Source organism: Mus pahari, chromosome 2 (genome assembly GCF_900095145.1).
Source record: "Mus pahari chromosome 2, PAHARI_EIJ_v1.1, whole genome shotgun sequence".
NCBI lineage: Eukaryota > Metazoa > Chordata > Mammalia > Rodentia > Muridae > Mus > Mus pahari.
Window position 1 is genome coordinate 144,813,860 of NC_034591.1, and position 16,958 is coordinate 144,830,817.

A 16,958-nucleotide genomic window follows, 5' to 3' on the forward strand; every position below is an offset into this window, starting at 1 on the left:
CCTTCCCTTCCCTTCCCTTCCCTTCCCTTCCCTTCCCTTTCCTTTCCTTTCCTTTCCATCTGCTTATAAGAGGCAGCTTGTCAAACCAGGATTTAAACCCCAAATTCCCGTAGACCCCACGTTAGACAGAATATGAGTATCCTGTAAAATTATTAGAGCAATATATCTTTATACCATCTTTAAAGCAATTGATTCAAGCTTCCACTAATATCTGCCTAAAGGAAGCAGATAGGTCTTAATTGTTAAGCTCTCTGCCTAGAGCATCCAACCTGTTATACCATCTATCTATTGTGCTCTCTTCCAGGAGCCACAGACATATATTTAATTATTACCTGTTATCTGTTATGCTCTCTACCATTGATCCCTTCCTTGTAACTGTGAATTGCAGCCTGCCAGTAAGATAAACTGGGTGAGAAAAATATCTTGCTTGCTTATACTTTGTTAATCTATAACAACTTGCTTAGATACAATTGAATGTGGGTTCTTGGGAATAATTTGTCTTTTACTTGCATTATATAAAATATTTAATCATGTAAAGGTATTAAGCAACATGCTATTTTTTTCTCATTGTAATTATTCATTTGAAGAAAAATCGAATGTAACCACATTGTAATTTTTGTACTGCTTGAGAGAGTTTTATGTGTAGTATAAGCTATAGAGAAAAGTAAAGTTGGCTGGAGGTTGTTGGAGCCTTGCTTCATCTACCAAATGTCTACCTGTCTGTGCAAATGCCTGTGCATGTGGGTGTGCATGCATGTGTGTGATTCTCCCCTTTTTCGCTGGCCCCAGAGATTTGAGTTTTACACCCTTGGAGAAAAATCTTCTAAGAGAATAATATTTGACTCCTCAGCCCTCCTCAGTGTTCCCGACCTGTTGAAGCTGTCTTCAGCATTTTTTCCTTTTATGATTTTCTCAAAAAGGATTCCTTTCTCTTTTACCTTTGAAGGATAATTTAATTGAATAGAGAATTTTCAGTCTGAGGGATATTTGTCCTTTCAACACTTTAAGAGTTTTCCCCACAGATCTTGCATTTTACTTTTTATGGAACCAAATTCTCCTGGAACAAAGAAGGCAGCAATCTCTCCATTTGAATAGAAGCTAGAAGCCAAGGTGCAGGATGCTTGGGATTTTGTAGGGAAGAAAGAGAACTCTCTCTCTCTCTCTCTCTCTCTCTCTCTCTCTCTCTCTCTCTCTCTCTCTCTCTTATTAGATATTTTCTTTATTTACATTTCAAATACTCTCCTGAAAGTTCCCTATACCCCCCACCCCTGCTCTCCTACCCACCCACTCCCACTACTTGGCCCAGGCATTCCCCTGTGCTGGGTCATATAAAGTTTGCAAGACCAAGGGGCCTCTCTTCCCAATGATGCCGATTAGGCCATCTTCTGCTACATATGCAGCTAGAGACATGAGCTCAGGGGGTACTGGTTAGTTCATATTGTTGTTCCACCTACAGGGTTGCAGCCCCCTTCAGCTCCTTGGGTACTTTCTCTAGCTCCTCCATTGGGGGCCCTGCCTGGCAAACACAGAAGTGGATGCCCACAGAAAGAGAACTTTCAGTGTGGATGATTCCATACTTGCATTCTTTTAAAAGAGAACTGTGTCCACTATTGAGTTGATAAGATGTCTCAATGGATAAGAACACTTGCTGCTGCTCTTACATAGGTACCTGGATTCAGTCCCCAACACCCACTTGATAATTCACAACCATAAATAACTTCAATTCCAAAAGATCAGACAACACTGTCTTCTCTAAATACCAGGAACTGATGCATTTCATAGACACAGAGACATAGATACACACAGAGTGGGATGGGGGAGGAAAACATTCAATACATGTAAAATAAAAATAAACATATTTTTGAAAACAGACAAGACTATGTGCCCCTCTACAATTAAGGGTCTTTATTAAGAGTTCTTCCTTTTCCTTTAAGATTTTGGAGATTTCCAGTTGGAACATCTTCTGGGTATATACCCAGGAGAGGTACAGCAAAGTTGTTGAAACTTACCTTCAAGATGCCCAGATCATATTCTGAGTCTACAAGTTGTTAACCCAGGCTCTCTTTTTCTGTATCTACACATGTGTACACTCAGAACAGTGTCTGGCTATTGCTTGATCTGGCAGCAGCCTTTGGATTCATACATATGATGCTAGTTTTGCAGGCCTGCAGGAATAAAAGAACTGTGGGATCATGGGTATTTACACCTAAATTTGAAAAGCAAGCTTTTGATGTCAGTCACTATGGGTTAAGGGAGGATTCCTGCAGGCAGTCTATTTAAGAACAGCACCTACATAATACAGCCCATAGTGATGTACAACGTGTAGTGTAATGTCTTTCTATGTGCATATTGAGAAGTTATGGTGTGTTTAATGTTTTCTGGAGTTGAGTGTATTAGGGATTGGTTTTCCTTTTTTGTGATTATTTTGTCTAACTTGGGTTTTAATATTCATAAAGAGCTCCTAATATATCTGGACATGTGCAGGAGCCCTGCAATATGCAGGTGTTGTGTAATCATCATGGAGATGTGAACTAGCGTATAGTAACTCAAGACAGGAAGGTGATAAAAGACCAAAGTACAGATATCACCAAATTCCAATTTGATGAACCAATGAATTTATTGGGGTTACTCATTGGAGCAGAAGTTACTCAAAACTGGATCACCAAAGATTTCCTCAGCCTTGATGAGAGCTCACCTAAGCCAGAAACATGAAGCACATTGCAGTGTCTTCAGGCAGTTCAACACCCTGGAGAGTACCCTTTCCAGGTGACTCATTGGTCTGAGGATCAATCTCAGCACTCTTTGGAAGACAGAATGTGTGTTAGTGAATCTGATGAGTTTCTGGGACTTCCTTGTGCTATTATGATTTATTTCCCTCCTGTATTGAAGCTTGAATACAGAATGGATGTTTCAATCTTAGAAGATATGGTTCCACAACAGGAAACATGCTAGAAATGGATGAAAATAGATATGGTAGCTGTAGAAGAAAATGAAGGAAAGAATTAAAAAAGGGAAAAGAGAGGATTAAAAAAATGAAAAGCAGACAATGGAGGGAGGAGAGAATGTCAAGGTGGCAAGCCTAGACTTTAAAACAACTATGGAATTTATTTTCTACATTGTACTACAGAACCTGTGAGCATGAGGCAGCCATTGAGACTGAGCACCCTTGAGCTTCCACTCACATTCTTGTTGGTATCAGCCATGTGTCAAGCTTCACTTATTGTTTGTTTTATCAATGCAGTGGTTTAGTCTGCTTAGTGTAACAGAGCACTGTAATCAGGATGATTTGTAAAGATGAATGAAAAATTATTTAATTTCATGTTCTAAATGCTATATAACCCTAAGAGCAGATGGCAGCTCTGGTTGACTATGGTGAGAGACTTCTTTAGACTTGTCATCATGAATGGGCAAGGTACTCTTGCAGTCACACTGTAGGACCATGAGCACTTAATGTGTTCAGGAGTAAGACTCATCATCATTTTAAGTGGTGCAGCCATGGAGAAGTTACCCATATTCTAGTACATTACCCCACTTATGATTATGCAAGCAGCCAAAATCGAGCTGAGTGTGTCACACATTCATAAAAACACTTGGCTGGAGAGCGGCTTGTTAATCACAGCTTCTATGAGATCATGACTTCAATAGCTTTGCAATGTCCAGAATATGCTGTTACATAACAGTTCTCCTAGCCATGGATTCCTGTGGTCTTCTGTCACGGACTTTTGATTCAAAGCACCTAATGGCTTGTACCACACAAATCAGAAGTCTCAATAGGTTTTTAGATTAATTAGGGTCTGATAGAAATATGTGTATTATTGTTTTATTACTATTATAATTATTATTAGTCCATATAGTCATCATTATTACCATCATTATAATTTCATGTGAATAGGTCTTTTGGCTGCCTCTGGTGTTCCTAGTGCCCTCTAAAATTATGGAGAGTGCTGGATCCACTGTAACTGGAGTTGTAAATGGTTTTGAGCCACTTTGTTGTGTGATTCTGCCTGCAGAAACACTGTGGATCCGAACTGGAGAACGAGAACTCCTGAAAAGGAACAGGGCTGTGAAAGGAAACATGGGGCCCTGGCAAAACTTCTGATCAAGGCCCAAATTTTTATTGTCAGGACTGGCTTAAGTACAAGGAAGAGTTCCCAGCATGCCCCTGAGTCTTCTGTAGTTGCCACGGCGGTTCTCGTGATGATGGGCTGTCCTGGCAGTGGCGGGCAGGTCTCGCGACGGTGGGCGGTCCAGGTGATGGTGGGTGGTCCGGGCGACGGTGGGCGGTCCGGGCGACGGTGGGCATTGACAGTGGGCTGTCCGAGGACGCTGTGTTCTGGCTGGTCTGCTGCGCTCCGGCTGCACGACCCCCAGCGTGCCTGTAAAAGGCAGGACACCGTTTAGAGGGAGGACCCAACACTTTGTGAGTGCTGGGAGTTGAATGCCAGTGTCCTGGAAGAGCAGCCAGTGCTTTTGAACACTAAGCCATCTCTCTAGCTCCATAGACACTGTCTCTAAATGTCAGTAATAGGAAAATTATGCTTATTGCTGTGGTATTCCTCTCTGGAATTTGGGGTTGCTAGTTCACTGAATTTTAACAAAAACAGTAATTCTTAGAACTTCATTTGGAGAATTTTTTTTTCATTGTTACTTCAGAGATTTGATATGAAAAATGTAAATATTCAGTTATAGTGATTTTAGTACAAGAATTACGTTTTTTTCATCATGGTTTTGGTTCCTCTCTTTGCTCTCTTATCTGTTCTCTCATCATTACTGCGTCATTTTTCAAATGACTGTAAGTTCAGCATTAGATGCTCTCTAGAAAAGGCAATGTGGCAAGACTGAGTTAAATTTTTAAAAATTGATTTACTTAGTATTTATGCTGTAATAGAAATACAAGAAAGATTCAGAAAAGCACACCGAATAAGCCATGTAGAAATATATATGAGTTCTTTATTAGCTGGTGGCCAATAGGTGGTTCATGCCTCAACATTGCAATGCTGAAGCTCAGGGGAAGAGTAATTTCAAAGTCTAAAAACACAAACACCACAACTTATATCAATGTTACATGAGGATCAGAGTAACCTTGAAACATTAATTTCTGGCAGAACATATTAATAATTTTAGTCACTGCATGACAATTACTTTTGAGTTATACCTTTAGTTATTTTGCTTGTGTTAAATTTCCATAAACATTAATAATTTCAGGTAATAATCGGGTCAATGGAATTCAATTGTGCTTCTACGGTAGAAGGTGTGGGTGGCTAAAACTAAGAACTGTCTAAGTAAATAGAAAACAGTCAGAACAACATGGCATGATGGTAGTCACATCAATAATTCTGTGAGCACATTCATGAGTTTTATGTGCACCTTGATTGGTTATAAGCAGAATTACAGGTTTCTGTGAGAAACCCAGTGGATGCTGGGAATTCAGCCTGCAGCCTCTACAGGAGCAAAAAGCACTCTTGACCTTAGAGCAACTACTGGGGGTGAGCCTCAGACTCTAAATTTCTTAAATATTTCAACCAAAGATGCATTTGTTACTTATTATTTTTCCATTAAATATGTTCTCACTTCTTAAAGAAGAATCATCAATATGTCTCTTAATCTCAATTTGAAATCGAAAGATATCTGCTCTTTGGAATATTACACTTGGTGAGGTAGGCTACATCTCTGGTCTATCTACTAGGTCTACTGAGACTCAAAACAAGTTTGAGCTCTGGGAATACAGTCCATTCTGAACAACATAGGGTAAGCATAGTCTAAAACCAAAAATCAGGCCAGTAACACAGCTCAGTGGTTAGCAAACTTCATATAAGCCTGGGGACCCGATGCTGATCCCTGGAATCCACATAAAAAGAAGAAGAGAACCAATTCCATCAAGGTGTCCTGTGATCTCCATATGCCTCCAATGAGTACCTGTTCCTTTTACATGAAATACATTTTTAAAATCCCACTCAACTGATATGGGATCTTTTTATTACTTTAAGAGTTTTGAACAGTTACTGAATATAAATGGTATTAGATATTTAATTTATCAATAACTACAAAAATTATGAAAAGAGTGATGATTGCTGTTAAGAATATCAATAACTCTCAATACAATATAGAAGACAAAAAATAATAGCATCTTCTCAGTTCAGTAAAAAAAATCTTCAAAATTTAAAAACCATCTTTATTGGCCTTTTCACTAAGATAGAGTGTAAAAGTTATAAACTCAACAGATAACAGGAATTATGATTTTCATAATTAAATAAAATTTGCTCCTGAATTAGGTGTCATATATTAAATTCACAGGTGTATGATTTCTTAGATGAACAGTCACCAGGAATGAATAGTTTTCCTCACAGATAATTGCAGATATAATTCTTCTTTTCTGAATCATTAATTCTGTGTAAAGACATTTTTAAAAAATCAGAAATCATAAGATAGTAACTAGGGATCAAATTTTTAATTTTAGAGTTAGAATTAGCTAAAATGAGCACAGGCTGAAGAGATGAAACAAGGAGAAAACAAAGAGCCATGAGCAGATGATGAGATTTAATTGCAAAACGTTAAGCTTAATGGACAACATCAGGCACAGGCTAATATTACACTGTCTGTGAAAGGAGGACTGGGATTCAAATAAACAGGAAATGGTACAAGGCTTGAGCTGTGGTTCTCCATCTACCTAATGATTGGAACCTTTACTACAGTTCCTCAGGATGCGATGACCTCTTAAAATTATTTTGTTGCTACTTCATCGCTGTAAATTTGCTACTGTTGTGAATTATAATTTAAATATCCTATATTCAGGATATCTTCCATAGAACCCCTGTGAAAGTGTCATTTAGCACTTAACGGGGTCACAATGCACAGATGGGGAATCATTGCTTTAGAGTTACAAACTTCCTAAAACAATACATAAATGTCTCCCGGGAATCCACTAAAATAAAACCACAAATGTTCAAAAGGTAAAATTCCTTAGGGCTAACATTTTCTCTGTTATGGCCCACAGAGTATTCCTTCCATAACAGAGTGCCTTCCTTTCNNCTAAATGCTTNCTCTNTGCTGCNNAGAGACAGTGCACANNCATACAGCAATCCNAGTACCNTCAGCAAAGCTCATTTATCCAAACATTGTACTTACAGGGTATTCTGTATTTTAATGTCATTCCCCCACAAGCAGGACCTGTTAGTTCCATCCATTTTGTGAAGAATCCACCCATCCATTTCAAACAATAACAAATTTTCCTGTTGAGTACAGAAAATCACAACCCATAAGTGAGGGCACAATCCTAATTCTTTTTCTTTTCCTTTTGCTTCCTAAAAATTTAATTTTTTGGATTTATAGATCCTTAACTTTTAAGACAGAATTTCGTCCCATAACTCAACCTGGGCTGGAGACTCACTATGTAACCCCCAAACTGGCCCTCCTTGTTCATGGTGGCCCTCCTGTTCATGGTGGCCCTCCTGTTTCAGCCTTGTTCATGGTGGCCCTCCTGTTTCAGCCTTGTTCATGGTGGCCCTCCTGTTCATGGTGGCCCTCCTGTTTCAGCCTCTCTAGTGCTAGGGCTGCAGGAAGTAGTTACCATGCTGTGTGAAATGTCTCTTCCTTACTGAAGAGCAGCTCTGGCTCCTACTGCATAGAATATGCCAGCTGGAAGTCATTTCCTGCTGTGGGTTTCTTGTAGCATCAAGCCTTGGAATGCTGGAGAGCCCTCCCTATGTTCTCACTAAGGAGAATAGTAAATCCACATGAGCAGGTGTCACATGACCTCCAGAACATTCAGTCTGTCAAATCCTGATCTTCATGGACAGTGTTCTCAGGCACACCAGTTACAAAGAGACAGAAAGGCAGAACTGTGTGACTCACCAACTCTGCTTTGGAGTCTATGATCACAAGATGAGAATTCAGCTCCTCACAGGCAGACTGACTCTCTGCCCAGGTTTTGGTTTCACAAAAAACTCGGTAGAAATTGTTCCCAAATGCAATCCAGTCAGAGGAACAAAGATCACAGGACCAGTCTAGGAAATGCACATGTGTGAAATGAGTGCTCAACACTATAATGACTATTTATTAGTATGATTACTAGGCTTTTGTGAGACTCATGAGTCCTACATAGAGAGCAAAGTTTCTCAAGTGCCTTTGCTGGTGTCCAGGTTGATGAATGGTGCAAGGATGCTCAACCAGTCTGCTGCCCATGGCCTAGTCTCTAGTCTTAAGAAGGTATAAAACAACTATATGAACTAACCAGTATCCCCCAGAGCTTGTGTCTCTAGTTGAATATGTAGCACAGTTTAACCTAGTACGCCATCGATGGGAGGAGAGGCCCTTGTTCTTGTGAAGATCATATGCTCCAGTACAGGGGAATGCCAGGGCCAGGAAGTGGGAGTGGGTGAGTTGGGGAGCAGGGCAGGGGGAGGTTATAGGGGACTTTCTGGATAGCATTTGAAATGTAAATGAAGAAAATGTCTAATAAAATAAATAAATAAATAAATAGGTTTATGTAAATCAGAAAAAATACACAAAACTCAGAAAATAAAAGTCAAAACAAATTCAAAACAAAAAAAGAAGGTATAAAACTGATGAGTAATTTTTACATAGTCTTTATCTGACAGCAATTAATGATTCAAGTATTTGTTTTAAATTTTACTATATAAAATCAATATAAAGTAGTTCTTGGGAGAATAATAATTTTATATATTTGTCATAATATATACATGTTTAAGCTACTAATTGTCATATTATATAAATATAAAAATCAGGAACTGGAATGATTCTAAATCTATAGCTGTTTTTGGTCAATAATGGCTCTGAGTACACAAAATTAAAATGCTTAAGTAGTTTTCTAATGGCATTCTAACTATTTAATAAATGTACTGTGTGTTTTTCATTTCTGTAACATATTTAATCATCCAAGATCAAGTTAGTTATCATTGTCCCCAGAGAAATGAGTATTTCCTTTCTGTCTCTTATTTCATATGATTGTTTTGAAAATAGCAGATATTTATTAAGTATAAATTATGTTTCTTAATTTTGTTAACTAATATTGAATTAGCATTGTTACCAGTGAAAAATATTTTACAGATTATATGTGTCTAGGATAGTGTATAAGAATGATAAAGCTAATGGTTTATAAGATGGTATGTAAATAACACAAATCCCTCACTGTTACTTTTATGCCTGGTAGAAAAATATATACATAACAGTTGATGTCTACGATGTACAACTAACATTTCTATAAGCATGTACTATATGCGCATTTTCCTCAAGTTTGTAATTTTTATAAATAGCAATAAAGGAAACAAAGCTAGTTTGTTGTTAACATGACTGTAGCTCCCTCTGTCAAGTGTGATGAGAAATATTGGCTTCTATTCATCTCTTAAAAGTTACTTAATAATAATCTAGTCACTGAGATATAAAGTGCATTATTTTGGACAAAAAAGTATCTTGCAAAGGAGTTTTAACCCAGCAACATGACTGCTCTGGTTAGGGATTACATCCAAAGACGTTCTATGTCTATGTGATCCAGCTGGAATGCAGAAATGTACTGTGTTACAATATGATTGTTCTGAAAGACAGAGATACCCTTAGTGCACATCTTTTATCCCAAACAATGTAGGTAAGGTGAGTTTGTAGAGGAAGCAGTCATGTTTGAAAGTGATGTCTAACTGAGAGGCAAACAAAGTGGTGAATCACAGAATTATTTGACAGAATAAGTCAGAGTTAGTTATACCCAAGTCTCATGAGAACAGTGTAGAAAAGGGAGGCAACTTAAGAGAGCAAGCAAGGAGAGGGATTCAGTTTTACCAGGACAGTTTTCCACAGGTTACAGGTGAAGATAGAATGAGCATAAGAGTGAGAAGGAGCCAGAAGATTAGAACATATTGCCGAAGTTAATATAAGTTCAAGCAGTGCAATTCAGAGTGAAGCTAAGAAAAGCCCCATTGTGACAGTCACCTTAGGGAGGAGTTTCAACTAAAACTGCTGGGTTTAACCAACTAGCCAGAGTTCAGAAGGAACTAGAAAGGGTGAGTTTATCCAGCAGTAAGTCTCTGAAATGACAATTACATCAGGAAAATAAAAGTTAGTTTTGTGGTACATTTTTACCCATTGCTTTGCAGATAATAATCATGTTAAGAAAAGCAGACAAATGCTAAAAGTATAGTATTTTATAAGGTATAGCCCACATATCTGATATCACTCACAGTGTTTATTTTATGTTGTTTTAAAGTTTTCAGTCATTTTACTAAGTGTACATCAAATGTTTTGCCACATTTTTTTCCTAATATGTTACTATAAGTACATGAGGAGATTGGGAGAGCCTACCCAGTCCACAGTCTGCAAAGGTTTTTTGTTTTTTTTTTTGTTTTGTTTTTTTTAATTATTGGATTTTTTTAAATTTACATTTCAAATCTTATTCCTTTTCCCAGTTTCCCCCTGGAAACCTCCTATCTCCTCCCCATCTTCTGCTGCTTCTATGAGGGTGTTCCCCACCACACACACACACACACACACACACACACACACACACACACTCCAGCCTCCCTGCCCTTGAATTCCCCTACACTGTGGCATCAGCCTTCACAGGAGCAGAGGCTTCTCCTGTGCCAAGTAGCAAGGATACTGCACTGAAGATACCTCTGGTCGCCACTTGTCCAGTTCAAGCTAGGCACCATCATAAATATCAGAAACAAGAGTCTTCAAGTTCAAAAGATCCTTTCTCGTGATCCAGCTGGCAGAATCCAATTTAGTTAATAAAACACTACACTAATGTATCATCTTGTTTTTGTTCTTTTCTTCTTTCTATTGCACTTTTAATAGAACTTTGTCTTTATCTTTTATTTTTAATAAATACAAACAAAATGAAACACAAGCTCTTAAACTTCATTATCATTTCCCTACTTGCATTTATTTCACTTTGTTTATGCAATCTTTTCTTTTCTTTTCTTTTCTTTTCTTTTCTTTTCTTTTCTTTTCTTTTCTCTCTTTTTTCTTTCTTTCTTTCTTTCCTTTTCTTTTTTTTTTCTTTTTTGAGACAGGGTTTCTCTGTGTAACCTGGCTGTCCTGGAACTCACTCTGTAGAAGAGGCTGTCCTCAAACTCAGAAAACTGCCTGCCTCTGCCTCCCAAGTGCTGGAATTAAAGGCATGTGCCACCATTGATGGACACAATTTTTTTCTTATTGAGAAATCTTTTAAAATTTATTGCTGTTTTCATGCACCTATTATGATGATAGTTTCCTTTTGTTGTTCTTGTATTTAACTTTGCTTCTTCACCAATTTCCCCCTTTTATGCATTTTAAATGTCTTATTAATTTGCAATTCCTGCATTTGTTCCAGATAATTTTAAATTTTATTGCACACTCTGCATTAGCTTCGCCATTTTTCTATCTCTGGTCACTGAGGACTTATTAGTGAGCTTTAATATATTTTTTATGTAACAATAGTTTTTTCCCCTCCTCTATTAGTTGTTCTGGGTTTTATGTCTTCAGTAACTGGCTTCTCACTAAGAAGACCCCCAAATGAGATGGGAAGACATCTAAACTAATGATGCATAATCACAACATGGAAGCACAAGAAACATGAAAAAAGCAATGGAAAATACCATCTCTAAAAGGCATGACTCTGTCATTGCTGAACTTAAAGAGAGGGACATGGTGTCAAAGTATAGTTATTTCTTCTTGGCATTCATGGAACAGAGGTCACCATGTAATGCTGTATGGTTGTATGTCTGCTATATGATAGCCAAAACCAGAAAAAACCGAGAGTAATGCAGAAAGCCATGCTTATGATACTGGACTTGGTAATACCTCCCCTCATGAGGTAGTGGGCCCTCCACCCTTCACTGCTATATGCTGATGCACTACCTTCTGCTGAGCATGGTCTCTGTGAATGCTAGACTATATAGGAAGGGGAGTGTTGACTGAGGATGAAATTCCAGTGATGCCAGTGTGATGTTACCAGTGCTAGGGTGGGATTTTCCAATGATACAGTTGTCCTTATTCACCCATGTTCCTAAAGTGACCTCAAAAAGCACAATGATATACCAAAATGTATTTCAATAAAATTATTTCTTTGGTTTGTCAGTGTCCTATGTGAAGTGTATATATGTTTGTTTACACCTTTGATGAACTACTAGTAATAATGCTCCCAAATAAGTAAAATGCCAGAAAAACTATTTAACATTCTACTTGTAAAATGGTCAGTGACTTATTAGAGATTAGTAATGAGTGAGATAATACAACCAAATCGTGACCTTGAGAAAGTAATCAACAATATAAAGGAAAGGGTATTGTAGAAGAGAAAGCCACAAGAACATTTAAATTTCTGAAAAAAAAAAACCACAAATAAGTAAATAAATAAAAATGTTAGAAAAACTCAGTGAACCAAAAACAAACCAAACCAAAACCAAAACAAAACAAAACATAAAAACAAAAACTAAACCAGAACAAAACAAAAAGCCACAATAAAAATATCATCAGTAAATGAAGACAAAAAGAAAAGAAAATGAACTGAACAAAGATGAGGGGCAGGGTCAAGAAGTACTATATTCACTGCTATAATTCATGTGGACAATCAATAGAAATGTAAGCACAACTTTCATATGTGAAAAAGAGTCAAAAGGTAAGTATCTGTAGATAGAAGGATCAGAGAAACATAAAATAAGGTTTAGAAAAATAGGGCATAAAATATGTACAATTAAATTGTAGCAAAATTGTACACAAAGAAAGACTAAGAAATGAATGTCTAAGGACAAGAAGCATTCAAAACCCCAAATAGACTTGAGTAGAGAATCCCTGTTTGGAATAATATAATAATGATATAAAGAATACAATATAATGAAAGTATGTTAAAAATCAGTGAGGAAAAACACAACAGCAAATGTTGAACTGTGCCTGATTTCTACAGAAATCCTCAAAGTGAAGAAAGTGTGAGATGAGATAGTTAAAAAGCCAATAAGAAATAGCTGTTAGCCAACCAAGATTGGGAAATTTTACGTATTTTAGGGCAAATACAAGCCAAAGCAATTTGTGATGATCAAATTGGCAAGTACACAGAAATTGTAAGCATAGGGATGTAAGTCAAACAGAGTTAACTGGCAGAAGCAGGAAAGAATATATTTCATGAGCTGTGCAGATGGGTTAAATCAACTACAAAAGACTTAATCATGTTTCATATAATCCACAAAACAACTAATTAAGCTAGAGGTTGTGGCAATAAGTGATAATCCAACCAATCAGATAAATAGCTAGTAAAATTATAGGAAGTAGGACTATTTGAAAACTTTTCTATAGCTCTTTGTATATGTTTGTGTGTGCATGCGCATGAGCATGTACACATGTTTATGTGCATACGTGTGGAGATCAGAAGACAGCTTCAAGTATCATTCTGTAGCTGTTCCTACCTTGTTTTGTGTGTATTTTTGTTTGTTTATAAATTTTCATTGCAGCTTTTGCATTTATTTGTTCACTTTTGGGACAAGATATTTCACTGACCTATAACTCACCAAGAAGTGAACTCCAGAGATCTGTTTTTAACCATAATAGGGTTAGGATTATAAAAGGGATCTTGCCTGGCTTCTTGACATGGGTTCTGGGAAGCGAAGATATTCATGCTTGAAATGCAAGCACTTTACTGACCCACTTGTCTCCAAGGACATTTGGTTTTCATTTTCCTTATTTAATGTTTAAGAGAAGAATTGCTTGGCTGTGGGCAAACTTTTCTTGCATAGCATCCTGGCCTGGCTGTGGGCAAACACTTCTTGCATAGCATCCTGGTCATAATCTGACATGCCAATATTTTCACATTTTTTTCTGTATTCATAATTTGAAGTCCTAACCCTTGGGGTTTTGATTTATATTTGTCTCTGGTTAGTTCCAATTCATTTGATATTGTTTTCAAGCTATGCAAATGAGGGGAAACAATGTGAATAGTTCATATTCTTATTCACTATATATCTAACAATTTTTTGAAAAAAAATAGTATTCAATTATATTTTTAATACTTGAGTTTTTTTTTTTTTACATTTTACTGTTATTTTTTTCTTTCCCCAAGGAAAAAACTGAACATAGAGCACTACTTTTGTTCATTGTTCTCACTGATGTCTTTGGATCTAAGGAAGAGTCTACCCCAAAAATCAAAGGTGCTGGAAATTAATTGTAAAAAGTACATACTTACCATCTTTCTTGAAACATAGAGCATCAAGAAGGGAGAACTTTCTGCTTTGCTTTTCTCCTCTAGAAAATACTGCAACAAAAATTGCATCAGTAATAAGTAGCATTTGGCATACATTTGCTAGTGCAATATCATATTTAGTCTTCATAGTGAGTTGCTATACCAACTGTATACTGATTGTAAGAAGAACAAATTCTTTTTATAGTTACTTACAGCTTGGAATCAAGAAGCCCACTTTTGTAACCAAAATAATGCATGAGGTTGCTAGGATGACAGTTATCATTCGCCATGTTGTCAACCAGGGATCTGGACACAACAGACAGAAGACAGGAGAGAGTGTCTCACTTTCAAGGCTTGAAGACCATTGCTTCTCAGTCTCTCAAACCTTCATAACACTGTCTAATTTTTCAGAGGTCAATCCTGAAGTTTCTTGGTGGCCTTGACAGCCCAGTTCTTTTTTCTCCAAAGTCCTTCATGTCAACTCCTTGTTTTTTTTTTCTTTCTCTACATTGAAGGTCAGGGTTGGTTATCACACTTGTGTGACCCCCTCTTCCTATTTTAATATACTTTATTTCTTTTTGTGTGTGTGTCTTTCTTTTTATTTTATTTTAGTTATTTTATTAGATATTTTCTTTATTTACATTTCAAATGCTATCCCAAAAGTTCCCTATACCCCTCCCCTGCCCTGCTCCCCTGCCTACCCACTCCCACTTCTTAGCCCTCATGTTCCCCTGTACTGGGGCATATAAAGTTTGCAAGACCTAGGGGCCTCTCTTCCCAATGATGGCCAACTAGGCCATCTTCTGCTACATATGCAGCTAGAGACACGAGCTCTGGGGGTACTGGTAAGTTCATATTGTTGTTTCACCTATAGGGTTGCATCCCCCTTCATCTCCTTGGGTACTATCTCTAGCTCCTCCATTGGGGGCCCTGTGTTCCATCCTAAAGATGACTATGAGCATCCACTTCTGTATTTGCCAGGCAGTGTCATTTCCTCCCATGAGACAGCTATATCAGGGTCCCTTGAGCAAAATCTTGCTGGCATATGCAATAGTGTCTGGGTTTTGTAGCTGATTATGGATTGGATACCCAGATGGGGTAGTCTCTGGATGGTCCATCCTTTTATCTTAGCTCCTAATTTTGTCTCTGTAATTCCTTCCATGGGTATTCTTCCTCATTGTAAATTTATGTCTCCTTGTCCTGTTCCCTTCTCACATCAGATCTTCCTGCCCACCCCAGGCTCCACATTGGAGATCAGCAGCTTAAAAACAATGTCTTTATGGATATTTCCCTCTTAGTTACTGAGATACATTTGTACATTTTCTGACTTTCACTGTGAGAAACCAATAGTGAGATACCTTTTTCTCATGGATAATAAATTTACTAAACAATCATTTAAACTAAGAATCTTGTTACCCTATATTCTAACACCATTCAACCTCTAAATTTTAATACTATTAACTAACTAAGAATGAAATTGTATAAGTTTTACTTCCAAAATATTTTTACATTTTTCTATAATGTGCCATATGTTTGTGGGGCTAAATTAGGCTGAATAGTATTTTTTTAAAAAAATCAATAATTACTTTTAAAATAACATGGGGAGAAATAGAAAGAATACAACTTCCATACAGTTATGTGTGCCATTCCGTCAAGTAATACAATGTATTGAGACCTGAGTCAATGATATTTTAGGGGTAATAAACAGACTCTTTAAGCACTAATCTGCTTCATGGTAATATCTTAAAATAGTTAAGATGCTAAAAAGACAGAAATTTAGCAGAGTGGCACAATCTAATGGTTTTGAGGAGATAAAAACCCACATGTAAGAGTTGAGATCTAGCCTTGACAAAATAGATACAAATTATATTATCATACCTGTTCCTTTGCCCACATCGATCCCTGTCCTGAGCTGCGGGTGCAATGTTCTGTGAACTTTCAGTTCCTGCTTTTTCTGTTCTTCTCTCCACATAGTAGATCTCTGGTCTGTCTTCGCAGGTCTCTGCTTCTCTTGAAATATGGAAGATTCTGTTCCTATGTTAATAATCTCCTGCTTGCTTGTTCCATGTTCGTTTTGCTTTTTCTTGTGCATTTTTTTTTTTGTCCTGAAAAGACTGGACTAGCTTCCTCTCAGTCTTGGTAACTTGCCTCTACTGCTCTATAAACTCTTCCATGCAACAAAAACATAAAGAAAAGTACAGTTCTCACTTCCTACTGCACTAGTGAGAGATACCTTAGTTCTGATGTAGCCTATGCAGAGTGAACAATGACAGTGCGTCTGTGATGATAAAAAGAAACACACTGACAATGAAAAGCTTGCCACAGGCATAATATGTTATTCTGTGAATCTATCACACACACACACACACACACACACACACACACACACATACATTAGTTTACTTCAAGGAGTTGTGTGATTATAAAAATATTGCTGATCAAATATTTATAAGTTATAGTAGTATAATTTTATAGGGAGAGGAATTAAAATATCCACTACTTTAAAAATAAATGACAAAATAATCATAGAGATAAAACCAGAAGGAAGCTGTTAAAATTCTGTTTCACCTCGAGATGCATTACTAATTTCATAAAGTATCCACCCACAAACTTTAAATAAACCAAAATTGCGAACATAGACAAAGACATGATAAAAGACTGCAAAGAATAGATAAATTGTTTAAGGTTTAGCTATATAAAGATGAGAAAAATCATTTAAATATATTTCGTTAATAATAAAATTACACACAAAAAATGAAGACTTTCTATCATTAATCCAAAATAAGAAGAAATTCAAATTAAA

General features: G+C 37.0%; 1 protein-coding gene across 1 annotated transcript; it reads right to left on the bottom strand.

Annotated features, from left to right (window-relative positions):
* Positions 1–6,341: 6,341 nt before the first annotated feature.
* Positions 6,342–16,247, bottom strand: LOC110317236 (killer cell lectin-like receptor subfamily I member 2). The gene is made up of 6 exons (XM_021191665.1): positions 16,034–16,247; positions 14,369–14,461; positions 14,159–14,227; positions 7,852–8,003; positions 7,126–7,229; positions 6,342–6,387 (listed from the first exon to the last, which is right to left on the bottom strand). Exons 1-6 carry the CDS (start codon positions 16,245–16,247, stop codon positions 6,342–6,344), a joined length of 678 nt encoding a protein of 225 aa, XP_021047324.1.
* Positions 16,248–16,958: the final 711 nt, after the last annotated feature.

Excerpts from the sequence above, each read along its gene's own strand:
- LOC110317236 (XM_021191665.1), bottom strand. The coding sequence starts at position 16,247 with ATGCACAAGAAAAAGCAAAACGAACATGGAACAAGCAAGCAGGAGATT. Across the intron at positions 14,228-14,368 it reads GGGCTTCTTGATTCCAAGCT|TATTTTCTAGAGGAGAAAAG; the intron begins GTAAGTAACTAT and ends TTTTTGTTGCAG. Across the intron at positions 6,388-7,125 it reads ATTAAAATACAGAATACCCT|AATTAATGATTCAGAAAAGA; the intron begins GTAAGTACAATG and ends GTCTTTACACAG.